This window comes from Haliotis cracherodii, unplaced genomic scaffold (genome assembly GCF_022045235.1).
Source record: "Haliotis cracherodii isolate W230 unplaced genomic scaffold, xgHalCrac1.p SCAF_2, whole genome shotgun sequence".
Taxonomy (NCBI): Eukaryota; Metazoa; Mollusca; class Gastropoda; order Lepetellida; family Haliotidae; genus Haliotis; species Haliotis cracherodii.
This window is the reverse complement of record NW_027266275.1, coordinates 44,511,379-44,530,265: the sequence shown is the minus strand read 5'-3', so window position 1 is coordinate 44,530,265 and position 18,887 is coordinate 44,511,379. Positions and strand designations below refer to the sequence as shown.

Genomic DNA, 18,887 nt, shown 5'->3' with positions numbered 1-18,887 from the left:
CTCGAGAATGTATTTATTAAAACAAACACACATTATTATTTCCCCTGTCAATGAATCAGTGTGCACTCAAATTGTCATTCTTATATCCCTTGAAAGCATACCACCCAGGCACCTTGGGATGCGCTAGTCACATTAGTACCTCATCGTATCGGGTACCTATTCAATGGCATGTTTCGAAGAAAGTCCCTTGCCACCATATGTGGTACATGTGCTTCAGTGTGGGGCAGGATCAAAGCACTAGAAACTCTCAGCAGCCACGCTGCACATTTGTTACATGTGCGCTGCACAGGACCACTCAATTGTTGTGTTTTCGTACAATGCCAATACGAAACAAAAAGACGCCTTCCTGTTTACAGGGTGAATAGACTATGAGAACTTGTTTTTAGAATTCACTTTTGCCTAATGAGTTTAAAGGTGGTAAAATGGTGTTTAACGTCGCGTCCAAGACTATATATAGCGACGTACATACACCTATGTTTGTGTGGCTGCTTATACTAGTCCCAACTGATACCGATTTATAGTGCTGAGATATCATGCCGCAGTTTAACATGAATACCTCACTCAGACACAGTATACCGACTCCCACTGCATCACGGAGGCGGTCCGAATAAATGAGTTTAAAGCGCGCTGACTATTCGCAGTTCATCAAATACCACATGAATTTGTTGAGGCGGTAAATATCTGAACAGAAGATGAGATTCTAAAAATATGAATAACAGTTTATTCTGAATCGATATATACACATCAGGAACACGTAAGCTATAAGCAACTAAAATATATTGTTACACATTGGCCGCACATTTGTTATAGAGAGAATAGATTCAATATATAACTGACATGTGGATAGATACCTTCTTTATCACAAGCATCTCTGTCTCAGATCATAAGACTGTTTGAATATACCTAAATACATACGTTCTCTGTTGTATTTCAAAGCTATCTCATCCTAGGGCTGACACAAATAATAATAACTGACGTTGTCCATTAAAATCATGTTGAACTGAAAGATGTTTGCATCTCGTTGAAACAGAATCAACCCCAGCATGCCAAACATGTAACAGACGATAACTTTAGACTTTCAGAAATTTCCAGTGACATGCATTCTCACTAACATCTGCTTTTATTCCTGTTTGATGCCATTTAGTTTGACTCATATATGGTCAAAGTAGTAATACATTGTAGCAAGCTTGTATATAGTTATTTATTAATTTGCGTTAAATCAGTCAAATTCGATACAAATTTGATCATGTATGTCCAGTTTTGTAAACTTCTTCAATGCAAACAAAATTAGTGTCACAAATGACTCCATACCATAATACCAATATTTTCTGAATGAAACGTAACAGATATTGACATATTAATTTATAGTTATCTTTACTGATTTTAAACAAATTGCTTATCGCTGGAATTCAACCGAACATACTTGAGTTTTGTGCCATGTTCCACGTGACGAATTAACCTGACACCTAGACGACCCTACCCTACAAATCTTGTATATTCCAATCATAAAGCCTGTACATATTGTTGTCACATACTGCGTTACATAAAATTTAATGTTTCATTGTACGGACTATGTTTTGGTGCACTTATTATTACAATTGTAATTATGACACACTATTACTTTACAAAGACAGAGAGACCCTTGAACTCCAGGAATAATATTATTTGATATATTATACTTATATAGAGTTAACCTGATTATGTTTGTAATATGTTGTGATACATGTAACTGCTTTGGAGTAATATCATAATGAATGCAAACGACTTTTTATTTTCGTTTGCAATAGTTAAAAAAAGCAAATAAGACTTATCGCGAACAAGTTGAATGAAGTTTTATAAAAATATATACATCAAAATGTAAACAATATACGGTGCACCCCATGGACATGTCTGTTTCAGTGACACGAAGACAAGAATATTATAATGTGTTTTTTTCATTTTGTAAAATTAGCATACACAACGAAACCATATTCAATTTATGAGAAGGTAATTGTTTTGATGGGAGTATTATAATATTAGGGAAAACGAGATTTTGGTTACATAGTAAGAATAAAACAGAAGGAGTTTTGTATAGTGACTATATGAGTGTCCAGCTGAAGGTCGGGGTAGTAATCTTTGCCTTTCAATATCCATTGTATTATTTGCAGAATATGTGTTTATCATTATATGTTTAAAATATCAGGAAAGATAAAAGATCAGCACAAGCATGCCAGCTGTGGAGAATCTAGCATAAACATCTATACAAAGGCACGTTATTTTCTTGGTTCAGTTGAGGCAGCTGTTAAAGTTTGTTCAACAAAATACAGATCTTTAACTGGCATGATCTGGTTTATATTGCAATTCGGAATTTACTTTTTTAGACAGATCGCATGGCTTATGTGTGCTCTGCCTATTGTGTCAGTTCCCGTATCCTATATCCAGGCATATCCTCTCGATAGCCATCAGCAGAATACATTATGGGTCTTGGTGCGTCATAGTATTGTGGGCGAGGGGCATAGGTTGGGTATTCCACTGGAATAACCTTGGGTTGGTATGGGTCGAGAGCATACTGAGGATTGTCATAGAAATATGGCTCACGATACGCCTTCTCGGGGTATGGACGTCGTCTGTGTTTGTTGTCTGCCAGAAACTTTGCAGCCAAACCATAGCAGATGGCAGTTATCGCGGCAAGGATTAATCCAACCCATGCGACGATGTAGGATTCCTTGAATTCACGCACAGTAGCCAGCTTCAGCTCCTGAAGTGATGACACAACACTGATCACGCTTAGCAACAGGAACGCCTCTACAATACAGGTATTTCTGGACAGATCACATAAGTAAACGGGCTTTGTAACTTTAAGTCCGAAAAGCCGACAAATAAATCTATCATTTCATAAAATGTGTCGAAACTAACAGTGACAACTGATTTGACATAACCTATCGGTTTCATGAATTGGTTTCAACAAAGGTTCGAAGATAGACTGATTACATTGAAAGTTAACAACAATAGCATGGTCACTAATAATCCAATCCACAAAATATATCTGGAAAGACGTTGTTATTAAATGTTAATATAAAGAGCGCACTACTTACGTTTGGCCACATTTGATAATATTTCTGTCGGTCTGTTAGCACGTCCCTCACTTGTTCCCTCTGCACGTATATTGAGGCATGGAACAGGGCCATCCCCAGGGCCAGTATGAATGCTGACCGAAGGAAACACATTTTGTTTAATTACGAAGTACTAAATGTTGATGAGTTTTCGTTCTCTCTCTCTTTCTCTCTCTCTCTCACAAACACACACACACACACACACTCGCATGCCATCACACACATATACTGTCATGTCATCACCTTCATCACACTTGCACTGCCATGTCATCACATAGACATTGTCACGTTATCACATACACATTGTCATGTCATCACACAGTGACTGTCATTTCATCATACAGACATTGTCATGTCATCACATACATTGTCATGTCATCACACAGACATTGTCATGTCATCACAGACATTGTCATGTCATCACACAAACATTGTCATATCATCTAACAAACATTGTCATGTCATTACAGACATTGTCATGTCATTACAGACATTGTCATGTCATCACAGACATTGTCATGTCATCACACAGACATTGTCATGTCATCATATACATTGTCATGTCATCACATACATTGTCATGTCATCACACAGACATTGTCATGTCATCACAGACATTGTCATGTCATCACAGACATTGTCATGCCATCACATACATTGTCATGTCATCACATACATTGTCATGTCATCACACAGAAATTGTCATGTCATCACAGACATTGTCATGTCATCACACAGACATTGTCATGTCATCATATACATTGTCATGTCATCACATACATTGTCATGTCATCACACAGACATTGTCATGTCATCACAGACATTGTCATGTCATCACAGACATTGTCATGCCATCACATACATTGTCATGTCATCACATACATTGTCATGTCATCACAGACATTGTCATGTCATCACAGACTTTATCGTGTCATCACACAGACACTGCCATGTCATCACACAGAGACTTCATGTCATCATACAGACATTGACATGTCATCACATACATTGTCATGTCATCACAAAGACACAGTAATGTCATCACAGACATTGTCATGTCATCACACAGAGACTGTCATGTCATCACACAGACTTTATCGTGTCATCACACAGACATTGTCATGTCATCACAAAGATGTCATGTAATTCCATACAGACCGTCTGTTTCGCCTATTCACTGATTTCAATTCCATTTTCAAGACTCTACTTGATTTTATGGATGTCACATACGTACCGGCTATAAAGCAGAAAATGGAGGCATAGCATGCCTGTGAATGTAATCTTCTGACACAAAGACACAACCCCAAGATGTATGCCACAACAAATACAATCTCTGCCACCACGAACAAGGCCATGAAAGAAGTGTACAGTCCTGAAACGAGAATGACATCAAGGCTACGTTTGACGTATATGTATAATGCCAGTACCGAACATATTGCATCAAAACAGGGTAGTAATGTGTGCTCTACGCAACAAAGGCTCCATACCTAACCTCGAAATTTGGTTAATTGCATCATGATGCATCACATTTAAAAAAGTTTTTGATTAAATGATTTTACAAAGCAAACATCCACTTCCTCAACACGGTTAACTGCATGGACAATTCCAATAGACTGATGTTTCGGTGACAAGAAAATGTTACATACCGCAATGTGACATTTATGCAAATTGACAGCACAAAAGGCCAACATATATTAGTTGTGCATAATTGGTTAACATAACATTAACATAATCATTAACATTAATGTAAGTGAACAATAATCTTTATTTTACGTTTGATGCCCATGTTACACGATTACACTAGTCTAGAGATTTACATAAAATATACCATTGCTTTGGTAATATCTGTCATTTGACATTGATGAAAATTTCAACAAATATTTAATACATCTCTTGTGATAGTAAATAAACCGCACAACAACTTTTGACACATGATTACCCACACCAATTGCGTACTTACAAAACTTTACATGAAACCACTCGATATAGTCAGTTTTAGAATGTCCCCACACGTAACATATATAATATTGGCTTAATTTGGGTATCAAATATCTTAATTAAACAGAAGGTAAAATATATTTAAACCTGATATGTAACTGTTTGACAGAAACTTAAGCTTTATAAACAAGAATAGTAATTCCCTTTAACCAATTCAATCTATATGAGAACAGCAACCCAAAGATATTTTGTATGTTCGTTTCCATTCATTACTCTTTCAGTGCTACCAAGTGTACCGCCAAAATATTCTTATCTAAAAGTAACATGTTATTTTAATATTCATCGCATAAAATAATTAATCTATTCAATATATCAGTACTATTTTACTCACAACTACTTCTACAATTATTGACATATGATTTCTTGCCATTTCTGTTATAGTAGAAGTAATCATTTCGCCCAAGGATCATATTCAAAAATAATGTGAACAAAACATTGCGAAATGGTAAAACTTCAGTTTGACAACACTTATATATCTCTAGTGTTACTGCAGCAGGCACTGGCATTCTGCCCTCTCCCAGATTAGCAATAGCATCCACAATTTCAGTATTAAATTGTTCACAGTTCAAGATGGATTTGACATCTTCGTCCTGGCACAGATAATGTCCTCATTATCATCTTGTATATAATGATCCGACTCTCCATAGTGATCCTGATCAGTACCGTAATCAATATCATTCAAACTCTACTCAAAATAGTACACTCAAACTCGTGATATCCTATTTACTTATCTCCCTCATACGTTTCCTCTTTTAGGCGACACAAATGACGATAATAATTTCTTCAACGTCGGAATTCTGTCAAAACGTTAAAAGTTTGATTTTTTAAGATGCTTTAAGTATTAACAGTCCTCTTCATACCAGTTTGCCTAGTTTCACCTTATCGTACCTGTACATTCAGAGGCTAACGAGAGGGGAAGGAGAGGAAAACCTATCATGATAATATCATCTAACTATTGTTCATAATGACATGGATAAATACTTGAAGTACTTAAATATAGATAGATTTTCAATGTATATTTTGGCTTACTTGCCTGTACAGATGAAGGCGCTCGTCTATGTAGTCATAGGGTACTGACAGTCTTACATTGAAGCGTTTCTTTTCAGTATGTTGAACCAATGTAAGTCATTACTAAAGCGTATTTGTAACGTAAACTGGACCATTAGTCATACACTGAAGCATATCCTGGACGATTAGACATACACTGAAGCGTATCTGTAGCATATACTGGACCATTAGTCATACACTGAAGCGTATCTGCAGCGTACACTGAACCATTAGTCATACACTGAAGCGTATCTGTAGCGTATACTGGACCATGAGTCATACACTGAAGCGTATCTGTAGCGTACACTGAACCATCAGTCATACTCTGAAGCGTATCTGTAGCGTATACTGGACCATAAGTCATACACTGAAGCGTATCTGTAGCATATACTGGACCATGAGTCATACACTGAAGCGTATCTGTAGCATATACTGGACCATTAGTCATACACTCAAGCGTATCTGTAGCGTATACTGAACCATAAGTCATACACTGAAGCGTATTTGTAGCGTAAAATGGACAATTTGTCATACACTGAAGCGTATCTGTAGCGTAAACTGGACGATTAGACATACACTGAAGCGTATCTGTAACGTATACTGGACCATTTGTCATACACTGAAGCGTATCTGTAGCGTACACTGAACCATTTGTCATACACTGAAGCGTATCTGTAGCGTATACTTGACCATTAGTCATACACTAAAGCGTATCTGTAGCGTAAACTGGACCATTAGTCATACACTGAAGAGTGTTTGTAGCATATACTGGGCAATTAGTCATAGATTGCGTATTTGGAGCCTGTACTTGACCACTAATCATACATCGAAGAGTATCTGTAGCGTATACTGGACCATTGGTCATACATTGAAGCGTATCTGTAGCGTTAACTGGACCATAAGTCATACCCTGAAGCGTATTTATAGGGTATACTGGACCATGACTTATACATTCTAAAGTTAATATATTTTCTTACATAATACATACACGTGTTTACAGAAAGCAACAGAAGAGGTAGATAACTCACCTATCATGAGTTGGTACTCGGCGCTTGACCCATCTATGTTGTCAACGAAATTCAGTTGGAAGCAGTTCTTGTCAATGACATCATTTGAATTGTCTAAAACTAAACAGGAAAGTAGAAATGAGAGGGGTATAACACATTAGATGCTAAATCACGTTTTCTTTAAAGTTTCAACATTTAATTTCAAAGAGTGAACTCAACGCATACATATACTGAACACACAGTATCCACAACATTGAATCATGAGGGACAGAAAAAAACAATTATGTGTCTCAAGTGGGGTAGTTTATACGCAATATATTGTCAATTTAAGAAAGGGCGAATAAATCCCTGAAACATCAATTAAATCCGTTTAGTGTTATGATGACGTAATGTATCAGATTTCTAACATAATAAAAAAAATTACGTCGTATTGTTCTCAATGGTGAAGCAGTGTGACATCAATTGCTGCAAAATGCCAATGTTTCAGTTAAGTAGATCTATAGAAATAATTGCTAGTCAATGCAAGTTTCAAATTAATACACGCATATCATTCTTACAGAGAGTGCTCGTCAACATGACATTCTGCAGACTCTCCGCCGGATCCATCAGCATGTCTAAACAATCCCACTATTCATAGTGTCAAGAGTTACAGTTGTCAAATAGTGGTTGCATCCTGTTATCCGACGGTCTTCGAGCCTGGCCACTCGCATTCGGAGTACGAATTGTAGTTATGTGTGAAAATCATTTTTTTTCATTCGAATATTTGTTCTTGCCGAAAGAAGGCTAACAGAACGATTATTTGCAGTACTATGTCGGTCCTGACAAAGAATTAAGACGTCAACCTGTTAAATTTGTTTCGGTGGGGGTCGCCCATTCTAGTCTGATCATGTTCACTGATGCAACAACACTGTAGATGTATTTTAGTGACAGTTCATATAAAGAGAATCATACAGAGATTTGTGACTGTTTGCTCATCCGATTCGCAACAAACTTACGAAGGTAAGATGTGCATAGTACGTGACTTTTCAAACGTGTACTTTCAATGAATCGTCCTCTTACATTTCACGATCACTGGCGCGATTTCTAAGAAATGACCTCAAAGGATGCACTTGGGTGAAGATGTGTAATTTACCTATTCTAATTCTGAGTGACCAGTTGTATCAATATGATATACAATATGGTGCATTGTTGAGAACAACATATGACATACGCTTCAAGATATCCAATTTGTTTCTCCTAGAGGAGGACCCAAACAAATTTGTTTGGACCAACAACACGCTAATCCGCCCCTCAAGAAGGAACGTTGTAAATCCCTTAAACCATTCATGGGAATAGGAATAACCTGATGATGTTTGATGTTTAACGCCGCACTCAGCAATATTCCAGCTATGTTAAGGCGGTCCGTAAATAATCGAGTCTGGACCAGACAATCCAGTGATTGACATCATGAGCATCGATCTACGCAGCTCGGATACGATGACATGCATCAACCGAGTCAGCGAGCCTGACCAACGATCCCGTTAGTCGCCTCCTACGTCAAGCATGGGTGGCTGAAGACCGGGGTCTACCCGGGTCTTCACGAGTCACCTTGTCACGTAAGTAGTGCAATTCATTGTTTAGTGTTTTGCCCCTTGCCCATGACACAGTTATTCGTAACAACGTGCACCTGCATCAAGTTCAAGTTCAGTTTATTTATCAGAAAGACCAACAAACGGTGGCATGAGAAAAATCATAATATAAATGCATAATATAATAATATTATCAAGATGACAGGAGTATTGTGCAAAATCGCTTAGGCCTGTCCTCCCACATACATTTAAATCGACGCGATAGACAGAAAGCGTTGAAGACAAGTCAATTCCGGAAAATACATTCACTCTGCAATACACCGTAGCTTGGTGGCTAGTCGCTTATCAACTTATCATGTATATTCCGCCTATATACATTACGAACAAATGAATTGGGTTTTAATCATTTCTGTGTAATACAATCAGATAGGTAACGAAAATAAAATGTGAAAAGTCTAAGCAAATCTAAAATAAAATCCTGTCAACATGCAGATCATAATTTCGTATAGGACATATGGAATTCATATTCAGACATTTTGCATGTATTTAAACAGGTAGGTTCAGAGAAGAACATGACGCACATGTGCCCCATGTCGTTAAATGGCACCGTTTGGTTGTCATACTGCATTGAAGGTTTTGGCCATTTATCATTTTTTCTCAGTTGTCGTCTGCCAAAATCAGATCTGATCAAACTACAAGACCAAACGCTTCCAAACTCTACATACTGCCAAACTCAACATTAAACATGTTGGGATATGTCTTCGATTGACGCCATTTTTAGATCTTGCCCTTCTTGGGCAAATGTCAAAAGTCACATCATGTGGCGGCCATATTGGATTCAACATGTTCATGTTGACGCTTTTGTAGGTTAGGATTCTACTGCAATCATTTCCTCTAAATCAAGCAGCTGCAGTTGCAGACATAGTCTCCATACTTCCCACATAAAAAAATCTTTAACCGCCTTTACATATATAGACTGGGATGCCGCCATATTGGAGTTTACTTCAAATAAAGGTTTCTCTTAAAGTTTGCTTTAAGAAATCGGACCTCTATTGGTTTTGCAAAGAAAAGATTGAAAAATGGCAATATGGAGCAACATTATATGATGGACATTTTGTTTATTCTTTGCTGCATGTAAAAATGTACATTAGCGACCATACTGCATTCTAGTAGTTTCTAATTTGACTATTTGGCAAAAGACGTATCTTTCCATTTTCTTCAAAGACAGCATTGCAAATAGGCACGATGCATCATCAATAGAGGCCGAGTTCTTAGTTTCTTGGCAAAAGTAGCGTCGTTTGGGGGCCATATTGGATTAAAGAAAGAAAGGGCATAAAACCTCATATATCTCAGATATATGGCCCAACAAGTGTTACGGTAATGAAGCTTCAAGTACAACGGTATATATGTAAAGGATTTTGTTTGATTTTACACCAGTTCCTACGTCAGTATAAAGAGTTTATAACGCATTTTGTTGACGGTTTGTTTACGACTCACACTTGCATCCTAAGTTGTCCGACACCCCATTGTTCTCGGTACCTTAGGTTAGGTACCTCCCTATCTGTTGAGGGACAATGGGAGAGTACCCGGAAGCCGGGACACAGCTCTTTTGCAACTCTAAGATACTGCAGTGTTTGGGAGTCTACACCTTTTTAGAGGTTTCGACAAGGCTGTGGTTCCTGAGAGAAGTCCCATTCGTGTAGAGGGGGCAAGGACCCTACAAATACTACTACTACTACTACTACTATACAAAATTCTTTTGAATAGCCCCGTATACAGTCCCAGACGTATCCAGGGCAATACACCTGATCTTGTCCTTTTTGATAAATCCAATGAAATCATTTATATTGTTAAATTAGCTGTCCCTTTTCACACTAATGTGATTGACAAGATTCAGGAAAAACATGGCAAATATGCAGACCTCGCTTTCGAAGTTGTCCGACTTCCCATTGTTATCGGTGCCTTAGGTTTGGTACCTCCCAATCTGTTGACTGACATTGGGAGAGTACCCGGGTTTGCTACCAGGAATACAGCCCTTCTGACAAACTGGGTAATGCAGAAGGCTGCAGTGTTGGGGAGTCTTCACATTCTCCGAAGAGTTCTGGGTGGGTTTGACTAGACAGAGCTTCCTGGGAGAAGTCCCATTCCCTGCCTGGGCTGTGTGTAGAGGGGGCAAGGGCTCTGAGCTGATGATGAGCCTAATCAGCCTGACTGTGCCAGGATCACCCAAACCCTCTTTACTGCATTTTTTATTTAAATCTGTAAATGATAATAATAATAATACTACTAATAATAATAATAATGATAATAATAAAGCGACAGATTTCATTCAGTAAGTTAATGCTCTTAGCCTTTTATTTTAATCTGTAAATACTACTACTACTACTACTACTAATAATAATAATAAAGCGACAGATTTCATTCAGTAAGTTAATGCTCTTAGCCTGACTTCAATGTTACCCCGGTCAAGGGATCAAAGTACACTTTAATTAACATGACATTCATGTTAGTGACATGAACTTTAATGTTTGGGCTAAAAGCGGCACTCAGGTATATAAAGCTACCTCATTAAATCACCATTCAAGGCAATAGAAACAGCATTCACTGTCATAAATGTCAGAGCCCTTTACCTTATATAGGGCTATAAATGGAGGCTGTTATACGTTTTTCTTACTTTTCCAAATACCGGGCAATGTGTATTTGCCTTTCGGCCATCTTGCAATGCGTCAACAGAGTGTTGAGCCGGCTCTACTCACTTACCCAGCACCTATTGTTTCAAGGCCCCAGACCAGTGAAGCGAGATAATCCCCAAGATCAAAAGGCGTCACTTTTTGTTGCCCTTGGGAAAAGAGTCCAAGATTCTCAGGTTCGAAAGATGAGTGTATTCGCATCATATCACACACAAAAATATAGATAGTATAGATGTAATATCATTTCACACAATAACCTATTTATTAATTTTGTTTCACGCAATAATGCATTTATTCATTTAATTTAACTAAATCTACGTCTTTATTTGCTTTAGGCGAACCTCTTCTGGTGCTAATATGTGTAGCAATAAGACCATCTAAAGGAAACGAGGAAATTGATGAATGAATGATACATTCCTTAACCCATACATTTATGTAACGATATCCGTAGGTGTTACTTAATATTAAATAAAATAATTAAATAAACTCAGTCAAGTAAAGAAATTATTGTAATCTTGTTAGTTAAAGCGGTGTTCATTGATGAATACAGGAACACGCGATCAGCTGGCTCATTAAGGTAATCTCCCCAAACTGCTGCAATCCTAGCATCTTTAAGTTGCATTTAGAAGTTGATAAGGTGAACAAGGGTGATAGTTCTATGGATATACAACTTCTTTATTACAATGAATACGACGTGTCATTGTTAGTATCTATAGAACTATCTCCCTTGTTCAATTCTACCGTAAGGGAATAAAGGGACTTTCCCAACTGTTTTAATGGCACAGCGGAAGCTTAACTCACATACTATACTATATGTACAACATACTCCAGGTTTGGTTTAATCAAGTGAAAACATACATGGTTAAGGTTATAAGATTAAGAAAAATACAATAAGAGATTAAACACATTGAGGTAACAAATTAAAAGTGAGTTGAAGGCCAGAATATAGGTGTCAACATGGTCGCTTTTAGAAATGTTACAGATCGCAGTCGTTCAAGAGCACTAGATGCTCTAGCTATATGTGCAACAAGAATGTTGAAAGAATTGTATCCTTTTGAAGTGTATCACCTCGGCGGCAATACCTGCTGTTGAAATGGAGTTCCCAGATGAGGGGATGTTTTTCTCCACTATAGTCAGGCCACTTGAAGGGCCACGGACCTAGTTTTAGCTGTATCACACAAGGAGCACGGGTATGGTGCTGACAAACCTAGAAACATAATCGGGGCAAACTGGGATCCCACACAATCATTGGTTTCTGGGACGCAACCCTGCAAAGCCAATCGCGGCGCCTTAGACGACTTGGCCACCCGTGCCCCTGTATCATACAAGGAAGAATTTCAGCGGTCGATCCGTAGAGTTGCTGGTCCTTCCCTCAACCCCTCGAGCAGTTGTCCAGATGACATTATAGCAGCCATGGATACATCACCAGTGTCGGCGAATACAACGACTACATGGGAATCAACTGGGTCGGCAATGAAGCGACGTTGCTTCTCCACCACGACGCAACAGGACCAAAGACCAATAGTAAGTCAGACAATTGAAGGACCGGCTCCAACTTGGACAGAAGATCATCGTATCATTCCTTGATTCAGTTGGACATTTACTGAAACTTGGTTAGATTATTTAAATTTATAAACTTTATGACATTATAAACTCAGTGTGCTCTAAATTTATGTTTTCTCTCAGTGCTTTTAAATTGGTTAACAATGTTTGTGAAATACAGTCATGTATTTCAAAAACGTTTTGTCTGCGATGAACTTTTGATATTGTTTATGCCAGTCAATTAACTCGGTGCTTTTACATTTCATATAAAAATTGTTAAACTAATTAACTCAGTGCTTTTATATTCATATTATTGTGTGTAATAATGCCAACATTAATATCAGGTTTTCTGTTGAATAAATATCTCACAAAAGGTTTCGTCTGTGAGCTGAACCATGAACTCTGGGTTATGTTATTGTTATTGTCAATAAACTTACTCTTGTCAAATCTTGTGTAGTATTGGGATATACTAAAGCTGATCCAAGTTCAGTGTATTACGTTACAGGCATGGGATTAGTTGTGCACAGGACTATTTTTAATTTCCTGTTTTAAGCTGTAGATGTTTTGACATGCAGACACCCTTGCCCACAAAACTGGGCTGCGTGATCCCCAAGCTGGCCGGATCACTTTTCACAGACATCAACAAGCATGCGAAATCACTCGCCCACCGAGTAAGCTTACGCCCTTGGGAAACCAAGTGACGTGTAAATAAGTGACCCGTGGCGAAACATAACAACTATTATTTTCACACCCTTTCCGTGAATCTACAATAACTCTTTCTCTATGAAGGTAGGACAAGACGAAGAGTCCGCTAGAATATGCCACTGCATGCATATTTATGCAGCTAAAAATAATAAAAACGGTTGTGATACAAAATCTTCTGATGCTTCCTACTGCGTTGTCCTATTTATCCCATCCCAGGGCGTGTCTAAATAGCAGACAATGAAGCAGTGAGTCAACGCAGGCCAACTAAATAAACAAGTTCTATTCAATTAAAACTTCAGTTGACATTCTAAGAACATATTAAAGTCAACCATGTTTTCGATAACGACCGAAAGGTCATATGTCATTCCAAATTATTCGTATTTTGTAATGTAGATAAAAAGTATTTTGTTTCGTTCACCAAATATATAATTCTAAAAAGTGTGCCGAATAAGATATATAATGTTTTGTGTTTTTTCTTTGTCTTGGCTGTTTTCATCAAACAGTGTGCCGATTCTGTTTTATCCGTCGGTGGGCCACAACAGTCGCTATATCAAATTTGGTATACATTCATTTCAAACGTTGCATAAGCTGAGACCGAAGTTATCATTTAAAAAGTTGTCTCGTAAAATTAGTTTTAGTGTATTTATTTTCTCATCGTTGCATTACTAATTGTATCGACGTGACGTAGTTGGAATATTGTAGTTCTCGTGAAAATATAAGCTAAAAAGAAAACCACTTTCCTTATATATAAGAAATCTGGATTGTACGATTCCGACTATATCATGAGCATGTGTTTATGAATCACTATCAAATAGTGAAAACAAACCATCGAAAATGTACGCTTGGACCCTCCCCTGCAGACCGAAGTTGTAACAGAGGGTTGGGGAGAAACGCGTTACTGCTGTCAACTTATGTCTAATGCAAATGTGGTAACGTAGTTAGAGAGCCCAATGTATCCAGTATGCCACCATATTGACCACAACTGCCTCTGTGACATTACCTAGTATATAAGATTATGGTAGCGAACGTAGTCGTGTGATCCAAAATGGCGGCCAGTACGTCTGACAACCTGTGATTGTGACATGGCCACCATGTTGCCCGGTCGATTGTGGTTGTGAAATGTATATGACCAGCTAAGTTACTCACATGAAGTGTCGTTGCCAGGATAACACTCTCGAAACATTCCCCGATGTCGGGTGTGGTAGAAACGGGCGCTGGTAGTATCTCCTCGCTGGACTGCAGTTAGTTTAGTCCTGTCCACAGTCCACATCACCCATCTGTCAGTGCCGATGACGGCAGCTATCATAACTATAGCTATAACTCCAATAATATTTGCCGTTGTAAGACATACTTCAACTTTACTACATCCCCGCTCCCTCATGGTTTAGCTGTTTTTAGTTTCACACGAATTTCGTATGACCCTGCCCGTTCCGTGTCCGCTCTGGTCTGTTGTCTTAGGGTATGTCGACGATCCTGTCACGCATAGTTGAACAACTCTTGTAGAACCGGTGGTGAAAGGCTGAGTGTATTTATAGAACAGGTAGGGCGAGGTCTCCTTCAAATGGGATTGTTTGTATATGGGTATTCGCCACAGGTAGGTTCAGTGTGTACTGCCGAAACGACATCGCCCTAAATCACCACTGCTCGCTTAACAAAACTTAACTGATGATCTGAGTGTCAGGTTAAAAGTTAGGACGACAATATTTAGATAGCAGATAGTGAGTATGTTTTACGCCGCTTTTAGCAATATTCCAGCGATATCACGGCGGGGGACAGACAATATTTAGAGATAAATTACGAAACGGAATCAGTTGTGCTTAATATTTCGCACAAAACTATCCTTTATAACCTAGTTCAATTTCTTCTTAAAGTGTGTAATTATGACAACAAATGCTATCGTTTGTTGCTATAATAGTATAAGATGCCCGTACTGAGTAGTTTAAGAATTCACCTGGAAATATAACACTTGTTCAAACGTATTTAGTTGAAATATGATCAAAAGAAAATGCTCTAGGTCGGACAATGAGAAAAAATGGCATATATTTAAAACTAATCTTTGGAGACGAGATCTATATATATATATACATGGAGAACAAACATTTGGAGGCCTGACGGTATACACACACTCATTAAAAGTAGGGGATCATGAAATATAAATGTTGGTATCAGGTATTACAACAAAGATAAGTGTTAACGACAAACATCCTATGAAAGAACGTCTATGGCTATGAAACTTCCCCCAAACAGATCCGATAGTTTGCAGGTGACTCAGACAGTAGCGCCACACATGTGCGTAGGGTGACATTCCTGATTTTGACACTATCAAGGAAGGTTGATTGATCTCTGTGGATCATTATTTCTGTCAATCGTATTGATTCTTTCCATTCAAACAGCTGTGATTTACTTTATTTCATTCATTGTTTGTGTATGAACTATCGATGCGGCGTCTGCAGCGTGCGGAGCGTCTATAGGCTTTTGACATGCGGGAAACTGACAGAAGTCACACTGCAGTGGCCAATACATTCAATGTTTCACAGTCTGTGATTACTGATCACACTAAGTAAATACTAACAGGCTACGCTTGTCGTAAGAGGCGACTAACGGGATCGGGTGGTCAGGGTCGCTGACTTGGTTTGATGCATGGCGTCGTGTCCCAATTGCATGGATCGATGCTTATGATGTCAATCACTGGATTGTCTGGTTCAGAATCGATTACTAGTATTTACAGACCGTCGTCATATAGCTGTCATATCGCGGAATGCGACGTTAAACAAACAAACAAACAAACAAACAAACAAACAACAGCCATAGAATGCCTGACCAGCAATGAGCCCAGACATTTCCTCCATTGAACACGTCTGGGACATGATAGGGAGACGTCGTGCGTCAACGTCATAGGCCGTTGACTGAACTTGGCCACGCGCTGCAAGAGGAGTGAGTTGGACAGACTTCCTCAATCGCCATTGGGAGACTCCTACGCAGTTTGCCTCGTCCAGTGAAGGAATGTTTGACAAATCGTGGCGGTATTACTCACTACTGATCCAAAAACGTCACATACTAACCCCATCTTCCTTCAAGATTGTTGACGGTCAAAACATGTACTGTCCTACTTCACTACCGATTGTAATGTGTTCCTAATTCCTTTATTATTATCATACAACTATAACTAGAAACTAATATCTTACTTATTTAAGTTATTTCTGAGTACTCCCTACTTTTTATAAGAGTATATGTCAAGATCAGCCTTAAGGATACCGATGGCAACTGTATCGTTTTTTAAAACCTGTCACAGGGTGAAGTGAGGTGAGGTGAAATGTGGTTTAACGTCGTGTTCGGATTATTGCATTTAAAGCGACGTGTATGCACGTGCGTGCGTGCGTGCGTCTGTGCCTGCGTCTGTGACTGCTTCTACTAGTCAGGACGGACACCGGTTTTGTTGTTCTAGCCCACTGATAAAAATGCCACAGTTTACCATGTTTATCTCACTCAGACACATTATACGGAGTCCGAGCCGAGCTGTCCTGGTTTAATCCCCTCAATGCCAGATAGGCTAACAACAAGTATTATTTCATTCTAAAGTCCTTTGGCATGATCGACGGAGATTGAACCACTGGCCTACTGTTCTCCAGGAAAACGCTTCATTCACGAGAACATGCCTTGGGGAGACTCGATGGTAAACATATTTCAGTCGCCTTAATGAGATCAATTTCCACATACTAAAACACAGCTTAAGGGAGAGACACATGCATATTGTGACCAGCCTTATGGGCACCAGCTAGTATACACAACATGACAGCTGTTAAAACACTGGCGAGTAGCGGCGAGCTAAAGGCCGATATTTGCTGAGTATAGTGCTTTTGCATTTATTTGTGGATATTTGGAATGGCTCTTGTATACAAATACAAAGAAATGAAACGTTCCCCGGAAGGACTATACCAGGAAACCTTCGAGTATTTGCCGACCTGCTGTATATGTATCTGACTAAATCTAAAACTTCATATGTACATGTATAGTTTGAATAAATGAACTTCACTGCACTGCAAGATGACAATGCCAGACCACATCGATCAGATCATCGATGATCTGAAACGAGAACGAATACGGACATTGGATTGGCCCGCTAACTCCCATGAAGTGTCCCCAATGGTGTCATCCCGATCGGTCGTATAAATAGTTAAGAATAAGAAAATAGTGGTCGACTGATCAGCAGTGTGTGTTCAAGCACATTCGAAGGATCTGTGCCTGGAGACAGAGACCATATATGGTCTCTGCTGGAGATTAACAATATTTATCAAGTAGGGATGTAAATACTAAAAGAGATAGATTGGATGTCAACAGCTTAAATGTCACGATAATATATTTAGAAGATCGTGTTCATTCATAGATACATAGATTCTGTCTATTCTATGGCAGAAATCTCCAAGTTTCCGAGTCTATCTTTCTTTGAATTGGAGTACTTTTAGTGGTATAGGTAATGATGGTTCTGGACCACTTCCACTGGAGCCAGATTTATATACCTATACCACCACTACAGGGGAATTTTTTATGTCAAAACGATGATGCGATTCAACGATCGTCATAAGTCGTATTAAAAGAAACATCAATATTAATTAATAATGAATAAAATTTACTATAGCCCACGAGGATATTGGAAAGGTATAGGAGCAATACAAAAATTAGCCACTGCGGCTAAGGTATCTAAAGATGTGGCCAAGGATTGGTTAAAGAAACAAGCGATGTGGCAAATATACTTACCGTCACCGTGTTATATACCGAGGAAGAAGTTTGATATTTTTACAACGAATGAAGTTCATCAGGCTGACCTCTTGTTTGTTCCCCATGATAAGGTAAGATGCAAAACGTATAAATATGCTTTAACCGTAGAAGATGTGGCTAGTCGATACAAAGACCACAAAAGATTCAACAGAAGTAGCTGATGCACTGAGTCGCATATATAAACGCGGACCACTAAAATGGCATAGGCTATTTCAAGTAGATCCTGGTCGCGAGTTTATGGGATCAGTAACTAAACTGTTAACAAAGCACGATGTTGAAATCAGGCGTGTTGAAAAAGAGGCCCACCGTAGTCAAGCTATCGTTGAAAGATTTAACCGGACATTAGCGGAACGTTTGTTTTTGCTGTCAGTATGGGATCGAAATGAAATTAGAACGATTGAGATCAACCAAATGGGTGACACGATTATCAGCTGTTATATCAGCGTTGAATAATGAAGTAAC

At 38.6% G+C, this 18,887-nt stretch overlaps 1 protein-coding gene across 1 annotated transcript; it reads right to left on the bottom strand.

Annotated features, from left to right (window-relative positions):
* Window positions 1-707: 707 nt before the first annotated feature.
* Window positions 708-15,146, bottom strand: LOC139468139 (uncharacterized). Its single transcript, XM_071249914.1, has 5 exons — window positions 14,796-15,146; window positions 7,166-7,264; window positions 4,327-4,464; window positions 3,075-3,187; window positions 708-2,737 (listed from the first exon to the last, which is right to left on the bottom strand). Exons 1-5 carry the CDS (start codon window positions 15,028-15,030, stop codon window positions 2,390-2,392), a joined length of 933 nt encoding a protein of 310 aa, XP_071106015.1. The 5' UTR covers window positions 15,031-15,146; the 3' UTR covers window positions 708-2,389.
* Between the last annotated feature and the right edge of the window lie 3,741 nt (window positions 15,147-18,887).

Coding starts and splice junctions, on each gene's coding strand:
- LOC139468139 (XM_071249914.1), bottom strand. CDS start 15,030: ATGAGGGAGCGGGGATGTAGTAAAGTTGAAGTATGTCTTACAACGGCA. Junction 3,188..4,326: donor CATTTTCTGCTTTATAGCCG/GTACGTATGTGA, acceptor TCCTTCGGTCAG/CATTCATACTGGCCCTGGGG. Junction 2,738..3,074: donor ATTATCAAATGTGGCCAAAC/GTAAGTAGTGCG, acceptor TCATCACTTCAG/GAGCTGAAGCTGGCTACTGT.